The 19,899-nt window shown below is 33.2% G+C and overlaps 5 protein-coding genes across 7 annotated transcripts; 1 reads left to right on the plus strand and 4 right to left on the minus strand.

The window, feature by feature from the left end:
• Positions 1 to 1,659: 1,659 nt before the first annotated feature.
• LOC17897862 (ribosome biogenesis protein ERB1) lies at positions 1,660 to 3,605 on the minus strand. 2 transcript variants are annotated; one of them, XM_006303494.2, is made up of 2 exons: positions 3,540 to 3,605; positions 1,660 to 2,912 (listed from the first exon to the last, which is right to left on the minus strand). In XM_006303494.2, the coding sequence occupies exon 2, from the start codon at positions 2,698 to 2,700 to the stop codon at positions 1,807 to 1,809; it is 894 nt and encodes a 297-aa protein (XP_006303556.1). In that variant the 5' UTR covers positions 2,701 to 2,912; positions 3,540 to 3,605; the 3' UTR covers positions 1,660 to 1,806. The 2 variants fall into 2 exon arrangements, with proteins under 2 accessions (XP_006303556.1, XP_023645786.1); XM_023790018.1 differs by lacking the exon at positions 3,540 to 3,605 and adding an exon at positions 3,254 to 3,465.
• Positions 3,606 to 5,768: 2,163 nt separating this feature from the next.
• Positions 5,769 to 9,519, minus strand: LOC17900696. The gene is made up of 14 exons (XM_023777029.1): positions 9,469 to 9,519; positions 8,648 to 8,727; positions 8,233 to 8,502; positions 7,946 to 8,152; positions 7,753 to 7,853; positions 7,514 to 7,636; positions 7,317 to 7,418; positions 7,116 to 7,220; positions 6,912 to 7,016; positions 6,693 to 6,816; positions 6,494 to 6,562; positions 6,299 to 6,405; positions 6,051 to 6,146; positions 5,769 to 5,950 (listed from the first exon to the last, which is right to left on the minus strand). The coding sequence occupies exons 2-13, from the start codon at positions 8,711 to 8,713 to the stop codon at positions 6,071 to 6,073; spliced, it is 1,455 nt and encodes a 484-aa protein (XP_023632797.1). The 5' UTR covers positions 8,714 to 8,727; positions 9,469 to 9,519; the 3' UTR covers positions 5,769 to 5,950; positions 6,051 to 6,070.
• Positions 9,520 to 11,379: 1,860 nt separating this feature from the next.
• Positions 11,380 to 13,351, minus strand: LOC17897807 (agamous-like MADS-box protein AGL104). Its single transcript, XM_006303454.1, has 10 exons — positions 13,167 to 13,351; positions 13,020 to 13,073; positions 12,865 to 12,894; positions 12,754 to 12,772; positions 12,596 to 12,657; positions 12,427 to 12,454; positions 12,275 to 12,336; positions 11,901 to 12,167; positions 11,621 to 11,786; positions 11,380 to 11,517 (listed from the first exon to the last, which is right to left on the minus strand). The coding sequence occupies exons 1-10, from the start codon at positions 13,349 to 13,351 to the stop codon at positions 11,380 to 11,382; spliced, it is 1,011 nt and encodes a 336-aa protein (XP_006303516.1).
• Positions 13,352 to 14,094: 743 nt separating this feature from the next.
• On the minus strand, positions 14,095 to 15,016 carry LOC17900169 (zinc finger CCCH domain-containing protein 15 homolog). Of its 2 annotated transcripts, none has more exons than XM_023790248.1 (3): positions 14,879 to 15,016; positions 14,477 to 14,660; positions 14,095 to 14,309 (listed from the first exon to the last, which is right to left on the minus strand). In XM_023790248.1, exons 1-2 carry the CDS (start codon positions 14,963 to 14,965, stop codon positions 14,526 to 14,528), a joined length of 222 nt encoding a protein of 73 aa, XP_023646016.1. In that variant the 5' UTR covers positions 14,966 to 15,016; the 3' UTR covers positions 14,095 to 14,309; positions 14,477 to 14,525. The 2 variants fall into 2 exon arrangements, with proteins under 2 accessions (XP_023646016.1, XP_006304328.2); XM_006304266.2 differs by having other exon boundaries at positions 14,097 to 14,309; positions 14,507 to 14,660; positions 14,879 to 15,015.
• A 1,383-nt stretch (positions 15,017 to 16,399) lies between these two features.
• On the plus strand, positions 16,400 to 19,548 carry LOC17898871 (sulfate transporter 1.3). Its single transcript, XM_006304451.1, has 12 exons — positions 16,400 to 16,729; positions 16,817 to 16,865; positions 17,093 to 17,300; positions 17,374 to 17,548; positions 17,632 to 17,697; positions 17,777 to 17,890; positions 17,992 to 18,108; positions 18,225 to 18,638; positions 18,732 to 18,922; positions 19,026 to 19,111; positions 19,234 to 19,310; positions 19,405 to 19,548. Exons 1-12 carry the CDS (start codon positions 16,400 to 16,402, stop codon positions 19,546 to 19,548), a joined length of 1,971 nt encoding a protein of 656 aa, XP_006304513.1.
• Positions 19,549 to 19,899: the final 351 nt, after the last annotated feature.

Genomic DNA, 19,899 nt, shown 5'->3' on the forward strand with positions numbered 1-19,899 from the left:
CCTAAATGATATAGATTGTTGTAATTTAAAAAAAAAAATAGATTTCATGAAAATAAATATTTAGAAATGTCAAAAATATTAATTTGTAAACTTTCTAAGTGTATATATATTTTTAATCAATATTTAAAAATACTATGATTAATATTAATATGAGAAAGTTATTAAATCAATACATGGGTAGTTTAGTCATTTTTAAAATCAAATCTATCTGGATGGATATGCAAAATGGAGAAACAAACACATCTCCATCCAGATAAATCATCCAGATGAATCATTTAATATCTTGTTCGTTTCATCATTTGGAGAAGAGATGAATCATCCACATAGATTATTTGAATGGATCATCTGGATGAATATGCAAAATGGAGAAACGAACAGGGCCTAAGAAATAATCATGAATGATTTCGATTAGTATCAAAATGTAATACTAACAAGAATTCGTCATTCAATTCTAGAGATCACTTTCGTCGCTCAAAAAGAAGAAAGTATCAGTACGAAACCAGAGTGAACTTTTTTTGTATCTGTTTGGAACAAAGTGTATGTATTGTCAATTAATCAGATTTATTAAGGGACATATTAAATAAAACAATATAAAAAGAGGGAATAATTAGGGTCATGTTAGGAATATTTAGCAGAAGAGAATTTTTATATCATCATCGAAACTGAACTGATACAAATATAATAATGAACAGATGAATGCAAAACGAGTTTAATCAAGAGGAGAAAAAATAAATATAATTTTCAATGCTTGAAATAAGGCGAAGTCTAAGGGGTTAAGATTAGAATTAATCAAGTCACTATATAAGTTTTGAAGGTTTCGTAAATGAGACAAAACTGAATATACACGTAAATAAAGATTACTCCCGGGGAAACTGAATTTGCTGTAAACTAAGAGAGAATTAAAAAGACATTTTGAAGAATGAAGAATGAAGAAGAAGGAAGAAGACCGGTTAAAGAGAGAGTAAACCGGGGGAGAAAGGACAAGAGATCAGGTGGTGGGAAAGACCAATGATGAGGAGGAACTGACAACAAATTACAGAAGACAGAGTTAAGTGTCTCTGTCTTAAACACTCATCGGGAAACTCTCTCTTCTATCTTTCTTTTCTATCTTAGCTGTACTTTTTACATTTTTCTCCGTACCTTTTATTCTCCCTTATTGGCTTCCTTTTCAGAAAAACAAAAATAAAAAATAAAAATTTCAGAGATTATTTATATGTTTACTATATTTATTTACTTCTTCTTCTATGTTTTCTCATTCCTTAAAATGACGACCTTTCTCTAATTTTTGGAAGTGATTGATTAAAAAATATATATTGGTGGATTTTTAAGGTATATAAGTCAATTCAAAATATCAATTTTCCTATTTTTATAAATTACTTCTCCAAAAATATGAACTACAATATTAGCTGTTTGCACTTGCACCATATTATTATCGAATATTAGCTGTTGTGTTTCTTCCTTTTTTTTTTCTTTGCATTTCTTCGCTCTTTGGAAACCTGTATATTCCAATAAGTACTATTTAATATTATTTTCCTTTAAAGGAGATTACGATTCGATTTTATACTATTTTTCTCTCCAAAGTATATCTTAGATAATTATCCTACAAGAAATTTAAATTACACCACAGTTTCCTAAAAAATTATAGTAATACACAACCAATTTTAATGAAACAAAAACCCTCAATATTTCATAAATTAACAATTAAGCCGGGTAGTAATTTTTTATTACTCTCTTCTTCGATAATAATTTTCTCCTCCACCAAAACAAAATAAAGCTAATTAACAAAGGACTACTTAATAATAAGAATCAACTAAGAACTGGTCTGATCTCTTGAATTCTCAGACCAACAAAACATGACTTCAAACACTTTCCTCTCGGCGATCCTCCGCCTCCTCCTCCAATCAACACTCCACTCTCCGCCACCGTCTCCTCCACTGCTAATATAGCCTTCCTATATCCATCTTCAATCTCACCACCATGCACATTGCCCTTATCCTCATCTTTAGGGTCAGTAACAGTAACACCCTTATTTAAACTATCCGCCAGGTCATCCAAATCATCTACCACCTCTTCTTCTTCTTGATGATCATCATCATTATCACCACACTCATGCTCATCATCCTCGTCCTCATCATCACCATCATCATCTTCATCATCATCAGTTTGGTAATGAGAGGGTTCTTGAGGAAGTTCGAAAACGTCATCGTCCAAAGGAACAAGGTGGAGAGTGAGGCGACCATTGGATCTGTTCGCACGAAAATACTCATGATGACGAACCTTCTCTTCTCTCAGGATAAGTCTCCCGTCGCTCGTCACCACACGCTTCAGAACCCACGGCATGTGCGGGAGAAGATTCCCAGTCTGAGCAAGCAAAGGTATCGGAGGAGGAAACTCACGCGCCGCCGCAGCTCTAGCTTCTCTCTCTTCCCTCCTCCTTCCTCCGTAACGAAACCTGCTTTTTACAGGCTCCGAAGCAGCGGAGACGACGTCGCTTCCTTCGTCCGCTGAGAGCACGTCGAAGCAGCTCTCTGTCCCGATGTAGTCTCCGACGGCGGAGGACGAAGAGGATGACGTGCGGGAAAGCATGGAAGACGCCATGAGAGGTGAGGTTTGATCGGAGTTGATGGAAAGAGACTGATCAGAAGAAGAAGCCATGGATGATGATGATGACGAGTCAGAGGAAGAAGAGGCTCTCTCCATGTCTGGATTTTACAATGAATAAAAAAACAAAACCCAATTCTTTTTTCTTTTTTGGGTTTTGTTCGTTTTATTTTTTTATAATTTATAATGGTGGAATTAGAGTTGCATGAAGAGATCTTAAATAGAGAGACAGCTAAGCCAAAGAGGTGAGGTCATTGAAGGGATGGTCTCTGAGATATTATTGAGAATCTGTGACATTTAATGTTTTTTTCCTGTGAATGGAAAAAAAAATATACATAAAGGAAATCAAATATTAGACCCAAAATAAAGTTGGCTAAGAATATGTCATCATTACCAAATTAGTATAAACTAAAGTACATGATTGGTAGAACATCTAGAAGTTTCTTAGAATTTCTATACACCCCCTCACACCTTTCTTTTATCCAATGAATGTAATATTTTCTTTTCAAGATTGTGTAAATAAATGCAAACAAAAAACAATGCATATGCCGATCTATATATGGTTTGAAATTGGGAATGAAAATAAGATGAATGAAAAAATGGGAAAGCATCATGTATATGTAGAAGATAATGGTTAAGTCAATCAACTTACTAACAAATAGATGTCATAGCTCGCATTGCTCTTTCTAGTCATTAAAGACATAATTCTAGACTTCTGATATTTTCTTTCGAAAAAACCTATGTTCATATGATGTTCACCATTTATAAATCTACAATGGTAAATCCATAAGTAAAAAGTTCCAACCATTTCCTCAAGAATCAAGATAAAGCATAGATTAACAACATTGCCAGCCACACACAGAATCAAACAAGTACAACTAAAAAAGAAAGAAACAGCCTAGAAATAATCAACTTAAGTTGGATGTGCATAAACTTACACAAAGTGGTAATAAATCTACATTGAATATTCTCTTTGATATACTTTGTAACAGTTTCATTTTCTTAAAGGAATAGAAAGAAAACAAAAAAACTAATGGATTTATAGCTAAATAAAGGTTAAGCTAGCAATGAGGATGGTCATAGAAACGTCTATAGATTATTATTAATCTCTTTAATTTAAAACAAAACAGCCAAAACCTGTTGGCAAAGGTTTTATTAACGTTATGATAAAAACAAAAACCAACTTCGATTACATGAAAGCTACACGTTTTTTATCTTCAAAAGACAAGAATCTGTCTATTCTTGAAGTTGAACGCAAAAAGCATCTTTACCTATTCTTGAACGCCAAAAAGCAAACTACAATTCACGAAATAAACAAGTTGTTGACTGACTAAATTCAAGAATTGTTTATTAAATTCAAGAATTATTTATCAAATTAAACAAAAACAATTCATGAACGCAATGGTCAAATCGAACAAGCTACGCCTACGCGTACCTTTAATTTAAAAGCCAAAAAAAAAAAAAATAACGAAGCCGACTTCCACGAACATCTTTCTAAAGTTCCTAGGATTCAAAAAGCGATTATAACAAAGATTCTAAAAAAATAATTAAAATAATCACGAAGATTCTTATGTGTTTAGAAGAAAAAAAACGAATGATTGAGATTAATATCATAATCAAAAACCCTAATCAGATTTTCATATTTTAATCCTACATGATGATCGAATTGTCGTGAATCATCAATCAAATAATATAATCATATACGATTGCAAAAATAAAAGATGAAAAAGAGATGTATGATAATAAAAAAATTAATTTACCTGTAAACATGGGATTAAGCAAACGAGATTTTTCTTCAATGAGGGTTGATCAAGGATGAACGTTACGCCAACTCTTGTGTTTGTTCTCTTATACGTACGCACTCACAACGAAGCACAAAGAGATTTTAATTCGTCGAAACGGAATCAATACAATAAGATCAATTAATTCGATTTCTAAAAGGAAAATATTTTGGGATTAAGGAAAGATATAATCAATAAAATATTTGTTTTTTTTAAATTTTAAAGAAAATGCTTAAAATTAGGCAAAGTGGGAGGGATTAAGATTAGGATGTTTAACCAAGTCGGCCGTTCCTCTCTCGCTTGCTGTAAATCCTTAACCTATCCTAATTTTTAGCTTTATGGATAAACAAATAAACACCTTTTAACTATTTTACAGCTTCTCGATGGTAACAAAATTTTCAGTAATTTATTATTCACTTCCTTTTTTCCTTATCCAAAGGATATGACTCTAATTACTAATAGCCACAATTTTACGAAAAAAGGATAATTCCATAGTGGAATAAGATAATTCTTAATTTATTTGTGGGGAGAAAACGCAACCTAATTAAAATTTCAATTTCCCTGGGATTATGAGATTTGGATGGGATATGTTGATCTATTTAGAGCTAAAACCCTATATTCATGAAGATATACATTTCATCACATTATCCTAAAGTTTGGTGTAGAGTATATTTTATGATTTATGCATAAAATCTAGAATCAACTTCTAAATCACTATGGATTACGTTTGTATGTACCAATGTAACATCAGTTTTATTTGCATTTGTTACTTTAGTTTTCAGATGTGAATCGGAGAAGTCGGCAAGAAACAATTTTTTAAAAAAAAAACTGGTGAAACTGATAATGTATTCAATAGTTTACTTAACCAGGATCGACAACACAGAAAGACTTGCCGCAAGCTGTATGTACCTAGACCAACGTTATCTGAAAGTGAAACATTTAAAAGATTTTTGAGGATAAAGTCAAATGTGATGAGATGAGCTCTCAAAATAGATAGAAGATAATAGAAGTTTTCTGTAGAGTATAATAAGTTTTTTTTTATTTGTTTTCAACTAGTTCTTTTGATCATTCCCAAAGCAGCTTACTTGTCATCAAAAGCTATAAAAATCTAGAACATAAAAACAAAGCACATTAGATAATCATCAAACTCTGGCCCTTTGAGTATATCATTTGGAAGAGTGAAAAGTTCGTCAAGTTTTTGAGAATACAAAAAGGCACAAAACCTACATAAAACCAAGGGAAACAACCGCACAGAGTAATATATTAAGGTTTCATAAAATTCATAAATACACAAGAAGATAATGGTGATCAGAATGATATTAATTAATGATATAATCTCTTCCTCCAAAATAAAATTTAGAGGTGATCAATGTCATATACATTAATTAAAAAAAGAAAAAAAAAAAAAAGAAAATTGGATTACATGTAAGAAGGTGGCTCAACATAATCACTACTAGTACTACAGACCAATGGATTCTGATTTAGTCTATAGGTCTCAGATACGTTTCCCTTCTAATAGACTTGGACCACACTGGTTCTTCACACTTGCAAGATTATGCTAGCGAATCCTGCAAAAATATATTTAAGAAGATTATAATGTAGCTATGAATATTATTATCTATTTAGGGGTCTTAAGTACTGATTATATAACTTATATGAGAGATTTACCATTTTCAATACAAAACTTTTCAAAAGAACCTCAAATGAGGATCAATGGGTAATCCAGCACCTACATAACGCGGATCGTATACTGTATTTGTTAGCCTGCAATAAGAAGTAAATACATTTATAAGTAATGTTACTATAACAATGTTTTGCTGATGTCAAATTTTAAAGATTTTGTAAAGCACTTCACCCATAATTTACCAGACTATATACCAACTGATATTAATCACTTATATTTGAAATAAACAAACCTTTCTTGATGATGACTGGCCCCGTTTGAAGTCGTATTACCATCTTGCCAAGGAGTTATATCCGACGAAGCTGCTACACTTGTTTCTTGAAACGGTAACATGATCCTCTGCATTAGTTAAATGTTTTGTCACACTCCTTTATATTTTTCCTTTTGAATAAGAAGATAGTTACTTGTATATGAATGCATGTGTTACCCTTCTTTTAGACGAAGAACCTTCATTTTCAAATTGGCCATAGAAACTGGGTTGTCTTAAACCTCCACTCTGCAATAGCCATACACCATATTTTTGGAATGTTCAATAGCGTTTAATGAAAAGTGTATATTATAGTTTTGTCTTGTAACAAAGATTTAATGTTTTGAATAATATGAATAAGAGTAGAAGATAACTTTACCTGTTGGAACAGTGTTTCTGTGTGAGAATTTTGGTACTGACTGTAGAGAGTTGGGTTCATAGACGGCATTGATGATGTGCCTGCTGTAACATGTTGTTTTCCCTTGTCTTGTGGGAAATAAGGCCTAAATTATAGTATAAAAAAGAACATGATGTATGCAATACTAATGCATGTTTCAATATGAAAAGATATGTGCTAACATGAAAGCCATTTTTTTACCTGCAGGGAGGGGTTAAGAGAGTTTGAGTTGTAGGTACCAAAGACATGTTGTTTGGTGTAGTATTCCTCACACTTGAAGGCACAGCATTTGGATATCTCCTGGGTCTAATAAAATTTATGAACAATATATCATCTTTTAAAACGTAAGATCATATGAAAAAAGTTAAGCAAATTAAAACATGTATGCTAAGACAGTGGTGTCACCTTCCACGGGGACGGCGAGGAGGGGCAGGGGTTGGTTTTTGGAAGGCATAAGCTAATGAGTCATGCTGGTATGAGGTTTGCGTAAATGGTGAGTAGTTTCCTGAACTGTAAAAACATTGGAAAAATATACATTTGTAAGTAATTCAATTCTTAGAGATCATATAAGCGACTAATCAAAAATGATAGACATGAAATGTATACTTCTGTAGTGTAAGGGTGTTGGAAATCATGGGAGGACGATACGCTTGATTCGTTGGAGTCGAGGCAAAAGGAACTAGGCATTGGTTGTTTCGCAATGTCCCCCTAAATGTTTATAATTTGAGAAAGATTAAACACAATTAATTTAAACATCTGTGGATAATCAAATCTTGAAAACAATCAAGAACTTAATTTCTTACACTGATGTTGGGGTAGAGGACATGTTAGAGAATTTTGGTAGCTGCATTTGATAATCCTTTTCATGGATACGCACGAGCTGTTCAAGTAGTAACCCGTTGTGATCAAGCTGATTCTCCTGATACCTGCGTTGGTAGATATTGTAGGAGCCCAAAAGTTCAGTTCCAACAGATATTTGTGTTATTATTAAATCTAAACATTTTTGTATATATGTTTAAGGAGAGAGTTAAAAGTTGCATACGAAGGAGGGTGAAACTGACGATCTTGAAGGCCATGCTGAATCAGATTGAGATTTGTGGGTTCGTTAGCAATATTCTCCACTTCTTGAATATTACTCATCACCTGAATCATCAGAATATTGAATAATCTGTGTAACCTATACATTATTGTAATGATCTATTAAATAAAACAGAGAGTTATAGAAAAGTTTGTACCATTGTTGAAAGATATGGCTCGGTAGAGAAATCAGGAATTGTTTGGGACATAAAAGCTTGTTGATAACTTTGCTCTAGATGTCCATTGCTTTGTAAATGGATTGATTGCTGCTGTAGCTCATTGGTCATCATTGTATTGCTCGAGGTTGGAACACAATTCCCATAGTACACATTTTCTCCTTGGCCAACGCTGAATACAGAAGACGACTGCAAAATTTACAAGATTAGTAAATGATATATCAGAACAAATTATTCAATATTGGGACGTATATGTCATTAAAGCTTACCATGTCATTAAAGCTTGCACCAGTGTTGAAATACTGAGAGTAATCATCCTCCTGATGAAAGCTTTGATTCTGTTGGACTATGGCTGTCTCTTGATGAAAGCTTTGATTCTGTTGGACTATGGCTGTCTCTTGATCAAAGCTTGGGGTTGTTGTCAATGTCCCTTGATCAATGTTTAAATTCTCCATTAGTGATGAAGTGAACACATCACTTGTGGTGGCAGAGAAAGGTACAAGTCCACCAAAGTCATTATGTTCATTCCCCACACCGTCCTACATGTATACTTAAAGAATGTTAATTATTACAAGTTATGTTTTATAATTTTGTTTAAACTATTATATTCTGCATAAGAATTAGTATGTGAAAAGAAAAAGAAAAAAAAAAAAAAGTGAGAGATGAAGTCATGAAGAAGTATACCGTGAGAGCACCAAAATTGTCTGGCAAGTCCAAGAAAGAAAGTCCAAGATCGTCACCTGAAGCCATTTCTTAACAACACACTGCAATATTCACAATATCAAATCAATCAACGTATATTGTATAATTAGCACCCACCAAATTAATAAAAAAAAAAGAAAAAAAAACTCGAAAAACATTGTTTTCAGACGACATATATAAATTTATGTATACTTCAAAGCCATTCTTATATCAACAAGTTGAAGACAATCACATCGTCCAAAATAATGAGATGATTTCAATATATTTTGCTTTGTTTTTGATTTTTTTTTTCCTTCTTTTTTCCTATTTATTCTTATCAATTGTCATCCTTAATAGTTACAGCATCAATATCATAATTCAAACCCATATCCTACATATAATTGATAAAAAGTGAATAACTATGAATTAGTACAGAAAAAGGAAAAGCTTAGATGTAACCAAATTAGAATTTGGGATGCCTATATAGTTAAATAATAAATTCTAAAAGCTATATATATTTTCTTCAAATAAACATAATTTTACATCATCCTCATCGTCATCATCATCGACTTTTTAGTAATGTAGATTGATAAAAAAAAATTTGAGGAACAAACAACTTGTTCTTAAGAACTTAGTTTAGAGTCGAATATATATGACATAACAGAGCTGAAAGTTTTATTATCATTTTATAAGAATATAAATATAATTTTAATTCGTAACGAGCAGTAGATGAATTGATTTACATTAAAAGATGGAGACGGAAAAAACCTCAAAACCATGTTTAATATATCTATAAAGATGATGTGAACGAAAAAGAAATGTACCTTTTTCAAAAAGAAAGGAGATCAGAGAAATATCCTCGAAAGAAACCACGAGACTGCGAGAACAAAAAGAAGTATCAGAAATGACAGAAGTAGCTGATAAGATATATACCGGAAGAAGCATAAATTGTTTACTTTGAGGAAAAGAATTGTGTATTGCGTCTACAATTTTGTTTTTCTATATGATTACCTCAGTTTTTATACTTGATTAAAGTTGAGATGCGCAAAAGCTATTGTCTTTGTTCAGACAGTAAAATGAAAAGAAAAAGCAAAGATGTAAAATTTAGTTGACACTTTTTTCTTCAAACAGTAAAATGAAAAAAAAAAGAAGTAAGTGATTGGATAAAATACTAAGACAATGTGTTTTAAAGCAATCATACCTTTACTAAGAAAAGCTAAAAATAGTTCAAATTATAACATTATTTCTTTTTACATTTTTGGTGAAAATCTTTATTTTAAATTACATACCCCCAATAATATCAAAATTGGATTTCTTTCCTCAAAAGTATATGTATGTATACATATATATACATATTATACATTATATACATATATATATATATTATACATCATATACATATATATCTTATTTCAATAAATTGACATAATTTAGCCATTCATCAACAAACAGATGGAAATTATCTTAATATTGGCATTGCCTTGGGCCCTTGGTTGGATTGAAGATTTAACTTTAATAAAAAGTATTTCTAGCTTATGAAAAAGTTAATTTTATAAATAATAAATGGATAACTATGAAAGTTTTAGCTTACACATCATAAATTGGTAACTTTTTTGAACTTTATAAATTAATGACTCCATAAAATTTTGTATTTTTCTTAAAAAAAATATTAGTTAATGTATCAAATTGAAATTAGAATATTTAACCAAAAAAATAAACAAACGTGACTAAAAATAATGTATTACAATAAACTATTGTGCTATACGGTATATACAAATCGAGCAAATTAGTGTCAAATCGTCCGGGCACAAAAAATCATCAGAATCCAGATAAAAATTGGGACATATTTTGGTTATTTTTCTTCTTGTCCAAAATTCTTTGTCTTTGTAAAATGACAACAACGAATCTACAAATCTGGAGATACCAAAATACATTGTTCTACAGTTTTTAACTAGGAAATTTTTAAAAAAATTGGTAGTAAAAGATTTTTAAATCAATATTAAGAAATATTTCTTAAAAAAAATTGTGACAGTTTTGTTATTAATCTAAATAGAAAATATAATCTTTTAAGAAAAATATCTTACAATTATTTCCTTAAAAGAAAAATGACTGTATCATTTTTATGTGGATATATACTGAAATGAAATGGTAGAATCCCAAAAGATATTAGGAGATGAAAATAGAAACTTAGATTTTTCTATTAAGTATTAAGGAAGAAAATCTTAGGCCTGGTAAGAAATATCTATCCAAATTAATTTATTTTACGTCAATCATGAAATAGCTTCTTTTCTCCCGTGAAACAAAATAGCCATTTTTGATATAAACTGGCAAGATAAAATTTTCATTGTAAACTAACGAAAGAAAAAAATGCATATTACAGTCTAGAGTCACAAAATCTATTGGTATCGAAAAATACCAAGATACAATTTATATATAAAAAAAAAAAATCTAGTATGAAAACATATTTAATAAGTAAGTCCAGAATAGACCATGATTTGCCAAAAAAAACTGTGATTGCCTACAAAAACTTATAATGTCACGTAAACAAAAGATATAAAATAAGTGTTGCCAAAATTTTTGTTATACAAACATATAACACGATCGTCATCGTTTTCTCATCTCATGACGAAAAACAAAATTCCAGTTTTTTTTTTTTGTTATATATGGGTTGTTGTAGGGAAGAAAACGAATAAGTTTTTATAAAATGGTATTACATAAAAACATAATCTTTGAGATTATTGGCTACTGAGCTGAGGAACCTTAGTTTCATAGTCGGAGATTTCAGGGTCAGCTTGTGCCTCCGTCGTCACCGCCGGAATATCACCTTGCTGAGCTGGCATCATCTCCTCTATACTAGGAACCACACCTCCATGCTGCCACATTGTCCAAATGTAACACGTCAATGTTTTAACATTTTAATTAATTATAAATAAAAAAAAGAAGTTGAAAATTTAATTTAATTACAATGTAAAATACCTGTTGCTGCATAGGAGCGAATAAGGCCGAGGATGAATACGCCTGAGCCCATTCAGGGAACATTTCACCGTTGTGGCTCGTCACGTGGCATTCACTCATGTTGTTTTGGTTCGAGCTTGAGCTACTTCCTTGCAACAATGGTTCATACATTGCCGATGATAGTTCTCTGCCATAATTGATGTCAAAATGTATCAAACTATCACAATGTTTCTTGACTGATTAAGGTAGAAAAATCCTTAATGTAATTGATATATATATTTTTATGACTTGAGAAAAAAACCTGAGTTGATTGGAATGGGCCGATGCATCAAATAGATGGGTTTGGTTGTGACCACTTTCAGGCAACCAACCTTCAACGACGTCGTTTACAAAAGGACCAGCGATGCTTTGTTGCATAGTAGATGCTGCGTCGTAAGAAGATAAATGATGGCTGCTCAAGAGATGATCTCGTCGTTGGAGAACATGTGATAGAGTGTCGAGAAGTTGCTTCTCACAGACTTCATAATCCTCCATGCTCGTGAACCTTACTGGATCTGGTTCGTATCTCCTGCTCATATTAAGGTTATAGATACTGTTAAAGGATATTTTAGTTAATTAACATATGTAATTTATAAAGTATAACATAGAACATTTTTGAGTTTAGTTATAAATTACTTTAGCTCTTCCTCAGCCATTTGGAGTTGTTGTTGTAACCTACAAACTTCACGTTCAAGTTCCTGGATTTTCCGATTATAAAAGTGAGACAGTTAAACTACGTAGAAAGAAATGTATATATCTCTGTGATGGAGAATTTAAAGACTAGTTACCTCGACGTCGGAGTTGATAGATGTAGGACTTTTTCAATGTATACGACAGACAAAGAGAGTTTAGTGTATAGTTAGAAGTGTACGTACGTTGAAAAATTTATATCTTTGTGAATGTACGTATGAGATCATAAAAACGAATATAACAACAAAACACAAGAAATTTACGGACTTAGTGTGTTGAAGAGCGATGTCATTTTCAGTCTTGAGTTGCTGCAAAATCCTTAGTAAACACTGTCACACAAGAACATTATTGTAGGTTAGGAATTAGATTAAAAGGCCAACATAATGAATGCAAAATAAATAAAAAATCATTATGATTAGACGAACCTCTTTGCTTTGAATATCTCTGAAAAGAAATAGGAGGCAAAAAAAGAAGTCAAGAGAGACTCAAGAAAATAATTATGTAACGTAACATATAAAAATACATGTGATACATACGGGTGTCTACTATGGTCGGGAAAGCAAGCACTGAAACAAAAGAAAAATAAACAAATAACCAAAAGTCAGAGTTTGCTAACAAAATCATAAAATGTTTTAAAAACCCAAAAAGACAATGTAAATGTAATTAAGGAATTTAAGTAGTGTTAGCGTACCTCTCTCGTTCTTGTTTAGGAAGATTGATGAATCTTGTAAAAACGTCTTCGATCCTTATAAAGAGATGAATAACATATGATATGATCCATATGTGTATATATAGTTTTTAAAGAAAAAAGATGTTTAAAAAAGGTGGTAGCAAATACCGAGTTTTTCCGGAGAAGAGGCTAAGGCGATCGGAAGGAGAGAACATGATGAGAGCAATGTCGATATCACATAGAACCGACAGTTCATAAGCTTTCTTTATCAAACCATTTCTACGTTTTGAGAACGTAACTTGTCGGTTCGTTGTATTCTCTATTCTCTTGATCTCTAGTTTCACGCGACCCATATTGGTGAAGCTGAAAGAGATTACGATTCATCCAAATCCTAAGTTTGATGTAATAATGCTGATCACTGGTCTTAATCTACAAACAAAAACTTCATAAAGAAAGGAAAAAAATGGTTCGAATCAAAAAGTTTTTGTTAATATACGGAAGAAGAGAAAAAAAGAAGCTAATAATAAGGCGAACTAATAGGAACTAAATATAGAGTGTTTGACTATATTCCCTCTCTTGCATCGTTTATTACTCCTTCATCAAAAAAATATTTGGATGAGATTATTGTGATTCTCATGCTTTATCTAACACTTAAAGTAAGTTTTAAAATTTCAAGTATCTATGTAAATTTCGGATAAACAGAGCCAGCGATTAAAGTCACAGTAAGGCTTAATTGTCTGATTAACAAAAGAGATCGAAATCACATATCCCCAAGGATTTTGTCTTGCATCATGTCTTGAACACATAAATCGACAACTTCAAGAAAATGAATTCCCTTAAGGCATTACCTTTTTCTATGTCAGTGCATCGAGCTAAGCGCTTCTCCGCCGCGAGGGAGCTTACGAGAGATTAGAGAACAAACCAGTTTTGATTGAAAAGGCTTCAAATCAATACCATACGAGAATTCCCAGTTTGAGGAGATGTTCTTAACCCAATTTGCAGTATAGTTTTTACAAATTTTTCTTTTTCTCTGCCTTATGAGTCTTTGGTTCAATATATTTGGAATTTTTTTATTTTTGTTAAGCATGTCCAAGTCTAAATCCAAGATAATGTATATATAATCAAACATCAAGGGATGTGAGTATGTGTAACAACCACCAAATTCCCAATAAACAGAGCCAACGATTAAGTCACAATGAGGACTAATTTTCTGATTAACACATAAACGAAAAAAGTGGGGAACATAGAGTAGTACTACATTAACAAAAGAGAAACAGAATTGGAAAATGTCATTGGTAATGTCTGAATCACCTGAAACACACATAAATAGACAACATTAGAGACAATCTAGTAACAGATCTCTTTAGTTAGTTTCTTGAGAAACGGAACACAAAGCTGGTTTCATCAGATCACACATTGTTCATGAACACAGATGCTAGTAGTTAGCAGTACTAATGAATGAGAGACTAGTGGTTTACTTATATTATTGATCGAATGGGTCTCTGTACCAATATGAAGAAGAGAGAATCAATGGTGAGTTTCATCGAAAACCCAAGGCTCATGCACGAAAAGCTCACGGCCATTCATTTGGACACGGCCTGAAGCTATGTCCTCTTCACGTTTCCTTGCTGCTTCAGCTTGTTTAGCTAATAACTCAGCATCCTTTACAAGAAACATAGCTAATTCAGTTAGGTTTAATCAATGACGATTTCTAAATCAACAGTTCAAGACCTAACTCAATATGAATCTTTCATTACCTGCTATAGCTTATAACCAATTACGCGTTCGACAAGAAATCTAAAATCTAGGGTTCTTCAAATTTACTAAAGAGGAATCAATTTGTAAAGGGGGAGAGAAAGAAGAGAGAGATATAGAGAGACCTTTTGGCGTTTCCAGGCGAGGAATTGATCTCTAGAGATTGAGATCTGCCTAGTTTTTGGCGTTTCTTCTCCATTATCTGCTCCCATCGTTTGCTTTATCGTTCGTCTCTCTCTCAACAACGCACAAATTTTAATTTCGTTTTCTCTGTTTTGATCTGTTTTATTTCATAAACTTCGTAAAAATTATTGTTTTTTAAACGACAGCGTATTGACTGATTAATAGATTATTTCCTTTTACTCGTTACGTCGTCGTTTCGTGAATTTGGCAAAATAATGAAAATATACATGCGGCTGAGAGTTATTAAAATAAAAGCTTCCAGCCTTCTCGCTTCGCATTTTGACCTTTTTTAATAAAAATTGTATCACCATGCAACAACGAAATTACTAGCGGCATCTTCACAAATTTCGGATCTAACAGCTTCGGATCTGTTTTTGTTGTTCAGTGCAACTGAAACTTGTATCATTATAGTTTTTCTTTTCTATTTTTTAGCAGGTTTCAAACAAAACACACACAAAACATTCAAGATTCATTTTGATAAGTAAACTTGTAACTTCTAAGGAGAACCAAGATCTGTTCTTCTAAACTTCACTTTCAAAAATATTTGTAGAAGAATATTTTTCTCTTTTTGTTTAATTACAAAAATCGAATTCTGCAAAAGACCTTTTCTCTCTTCTTTCCACAACCGGGAAGTGACTTTTAAGAAAGAAAAAAAAATCCATTCATACTTTCTTGAATAAAACTAATTTAAATATAAAAACATCATTATTTTTTCCTCTTTTTTTCTTCTTAAAATTAGGGTTTCTGTTTGATCTATTTGGAGAGTGATCAGCTTGTTTCAATGAAGCTAGACAATATCTAGGTTCATCTTACAATATTTATCGTCTTACTTCAATAAGACGTCTGTAACAATCTGGCTTTTCCATATTTTTCTTCCTTTTCATGGAAGAAGGTTAGAGGACAAGAAGAGGCTAACATCAAAAATCTAATCCGTCTCCCTGTGTTCATAATCTCAGGTACATATCTAATGTATTAATGTTCCACTATCAATGGTTTTGTTCTTTCTGTTTTATCTTTAATATGATAACATTTTATTAAATCATAATTTTTTTTAACAAGATGTGTGTCCCTTCAGGTTATACATGGATATTCGGCATCATAAGCCTTTAGAAAAACCTAAAATTTTAGTCACCATACGTTCGTATTGATATTAGTATAATCATCCAATAATCGTGATAGTCTAAAAGTGATTCTAAGACGACTTATATAGGCATAAGAACTTTTTTTGTAAATTAATTAATTATCATCTTGTAGCAAGAAGTTTTGCAATTTGCATACTATGATATGAATTTATTAGTGAAAACTAATTTCTTATTCTTAATTATGTACATACTAATGGTGCTTCTTTTTTGGCAACTAGGACCACTTAAGAGTTATTCTAATGGTGCCTTTTTTTTTTGCCAAACAGCTTGACATTTCTATAAATACGGTTCTTCAGTGTTTGCTACAAAACACACATAGCAATGTCGGCTAGAGCTCATCCTGTGGATGGTGACGAAGATATCTCCGCGGCTGATGTATCTTTCCCGCAGCAAAGAGATACACCGTATGTCCACAAAGTTGAAGTTCCTCCCAAGCAAAACCTCTTCAATGAGTTCATGTACACTTTCAAAGAAACTTTCTTCCACGATGATCCTCTAAGGCATTTTAAGGACCAGTCTGTGTCCAAGAAGTTCACGCTCGGTATCCAGTCTGTCTTCCCGGTTATCGAGTGGGGAAGAAAATATAATCTTAAGATGTTTCGCGGTGATCTCATTGCCGGTTTAACCATTGCTAGTCTCTGCATTCCTCAGGTTTTGAAAACAAATTTAATCACGTGTGTCACAAGTTACTTCTGTAAGTAAGAAATCTAAAGCAGATATGTATTCAAATGGTTTCAGGATATTGGATATGCAAAGCTCGCTAGTCTCGACCCTAAGTATGGTCTATGTAAGTTAATATCCATCTCATCCACGTTTGATATGCTCCTAAAGTCCTAATTACCGTCAATAACTTTTATTGAATTTACGTTTCATATTTCTTGCATTTATAAATTGACGAAACAAAAATCTATAGGAAAACAAATGTTGAAACCATAGTGTCCTTAAAACTGGAAGTATAATGTGACAAAGTGATAGATGTTTTTGGCGTTTCTTTGTTTTCAAATTCTTGACTAGATTCAAGTTTTGTTCCTCCATTGGTGTACGCATGTATGGGAAGCTCAAAGGATATAGCCATCGGACCGGTAGCAGTGGTTTCACTCCTATTAGGCACTCTGCTTCGGGCAGAGATCGATCCCAACACAAACCCTAATGAATATCTCCGCCTAGCCTTCACCTCAACGTTCTTTGCCGGTGTCACTCAAGCTGCACTCGGTTTCTTCAGGTAACTTACTAATCCACTTGAACATATCAACGATGTTCCTAAACTGATACTTAACCTCTAAACTTTTTTCCAGATTAGGTTTCTTGATTGATTTCTTATCCCATGCGGCGATAGTAGGGTTCATGGGCGGAGCAGCCATCACCATTGCTCTTCAGCAGCTCAAAGGATTCCTTGGAATCAATAAATTCACCAAGAAAACCGATATCATCGCGGTTCTTAGCTCAGTAATCAGTTCAGCCCATCACGGAGTAAAGATTCATTCAAATCGCTCTGTTTTTAGTTTCTTTCACTCTTTATGTGTCCTCACCGTTTGGTTATCATATGCTTGCAGTGGAATTGGCAAACAATACTCATTAGTGCATCTTTCTTGATCTTCCTTCTACTCTCCAAGTTCATTGTAATTCACCAAACTATCGATTGCGATCTCTAGTAAATTTCGTTTTTATTGTTCTTATATGATCTTCTGACAAAAACAGGGGAAGAAAAACAAGAAACTATTTTGGATTCCAGCGATTGCTCCATTAGTATCTGTCGTCATTTCAACCTTCCTCGTCTACATAACCCGAGCCGACAAGAAAGGAGTTCAGATAGTAAGCACATAACCTTATAAGCTTAAATAAATTAAACCCTAAAGTTACTTCTGACGCAAGCTATTCTACTTTGAGTTGTCTTATAATTTGCTTCTCCTCAGGTGAAACATCTCGACAAAGGTCTAAACCCTTCTTCTTTGCGTCTAATATATTTCTCCGGCGATTACCTTCTCAAGGGCTTTCGCATAGGCGTTGTCTCAGGCATGGTTGCCTTGACGGTATATACTTACAAAACCCCTACATTTATATGTAGTAGTTTCTTTCAGTTTAGTTTACAATGCTCAAATAACACTATAATGTTTTACGTAAATGCAAACACAAATCTTTGTAACAGGAAGCTGTAGCGATAGGAAGAACATTTGCAGCAATGAAAGACTACCAAATCGATGGTAACAAAGAGATGGTAGCATTAGGAGCAATGAACGTGATCGGTTCGATGACCTCTTGCTATGTATCCACTGGTTCGTTCTCAAGATCAGCCGTCAACTTCATGGCCGGATGTCAAACAGCAGTCTCCAACATCATCATGTCAATCGTCGTCCTCTTAACGCTTCTCTTCCTTACTCCTCTTTTCAAATACACACCCAACGCGATTCTTGCAGCCATTATCATCAATGCCGTGATTCCTTTGATCGATGTTAATGCCGCCGTCTTGATATTCAAGATCGACAAGCTCGATTTCGTTGCTTGTATGGGAGCTTTCTTTGGTGTCATATTTGTATCCGTTGAGATTGGCCTTCTCGTTGCCGTACGTCTCAAGAAACAGTCATATGTGTGGATTAATAAGACCTTTTCACTTTTCTTGGCTGATCTTTCTGTGTGGTGTATGTTCTTGTTTTAGGTGGGCATATCTTTTGCCAAGATACTCTTGCAAGTTACGAGACCTAGGACAGCAATTCTTGGAAAGATTCCAGGGACTTCGGTTCACCGGAATATCAACCAGTATCCTGAAGCGACTAGGATTCCCGGAGTTTTGACAATTCGTGTTGACTCAGCGATTTACTTCTCCAACTCCAATTATGTCAGGGAAAGGTACGAGAACTTATCATGAAACCAAGTTTGAACGGTTACTTATTTTTTTCACAAGAAATTAATGAGTACAACCTTACATTATTTATGTTCTTGAAATTTGTAGAATTCAAAGATGGTTGACAGATGAAGAAGAGATGGTGAAAGCTGCAAGCTTGCCTAGGATCCAGTTTCTGATCATCGAAATGTCACGTAATGAATTAACCCGAGTTCTTTTATATATATATAAATGTATATCTAATTAGACATGGATCGCTACGTACGTAATGAGCACTCTCATTCACAGTACATAATGTCTTACTAAACGTTTTCAGCTGTTACGGACATCGATACTAGCGGTATTCACGCCTTAGAAGACTTGTATAAGTCTCTCCGAAAACGAGACATTCAGGTATACGTTATACACATCGTAAACCAACAGCTAAAGCGGAAAGGCTATAGAGAAGTTATAAAACTGACCTTTTTTTTTCCGTTTACAAAAACAGTTGGTTTTAGCGAATCCAGGATCGGTGGTCATACATAAACTACACGTTTCTCACTTCGCAGACATGTTAGGACACGACAAAATCTATCTAACGGTGGCCGAAGCCGTGGATTCTTGCTCTCCGAAACTCTCAGACGAGGTTTGAAATGAGAGGAGAAGAATCTTGATGATGAAGCAAAAAGACAAATTATGTTGTACAGACTGAGTTAAGTACGTAGTCAGTGACTCTGCCTTGGATCTATCTTTTTTTTTTTAATCTATACCCAATGTGTGACGTAGAGGTCAAGTGTAAAGTTGACCTATGAGCCCATATAGAGAACAAAGACCGAGAGACATTATTGGTTAAAGGTCGCTCAGATCAGATATCTTTTATCCTACTTCTTTTCGCACTTGTGTATCGATAAATGATTTTATAACTTGCTAAGAAGACTAAGTTAAAATCATATACACATACATTGATGATCTATAGACATTAACATCGGAACAGCGTAACGCA

The sequence above is a fragment of the Capsella rubella genome, unplaced genomic scaffold, assembly GCF_000375325.1.
Source record: "Capsella rubella cultivar Monte Gargano unplaced genomic scaffold, Caprub1_0 scaffold_1, whole genome shotgun sequence".
Lineage (NCBI taxonomy): Eukaryota > Viridiplantae > Streptophyta > Magnoliopsida > Brassicales > Brassicaceae > Capsella > Capsella rubella.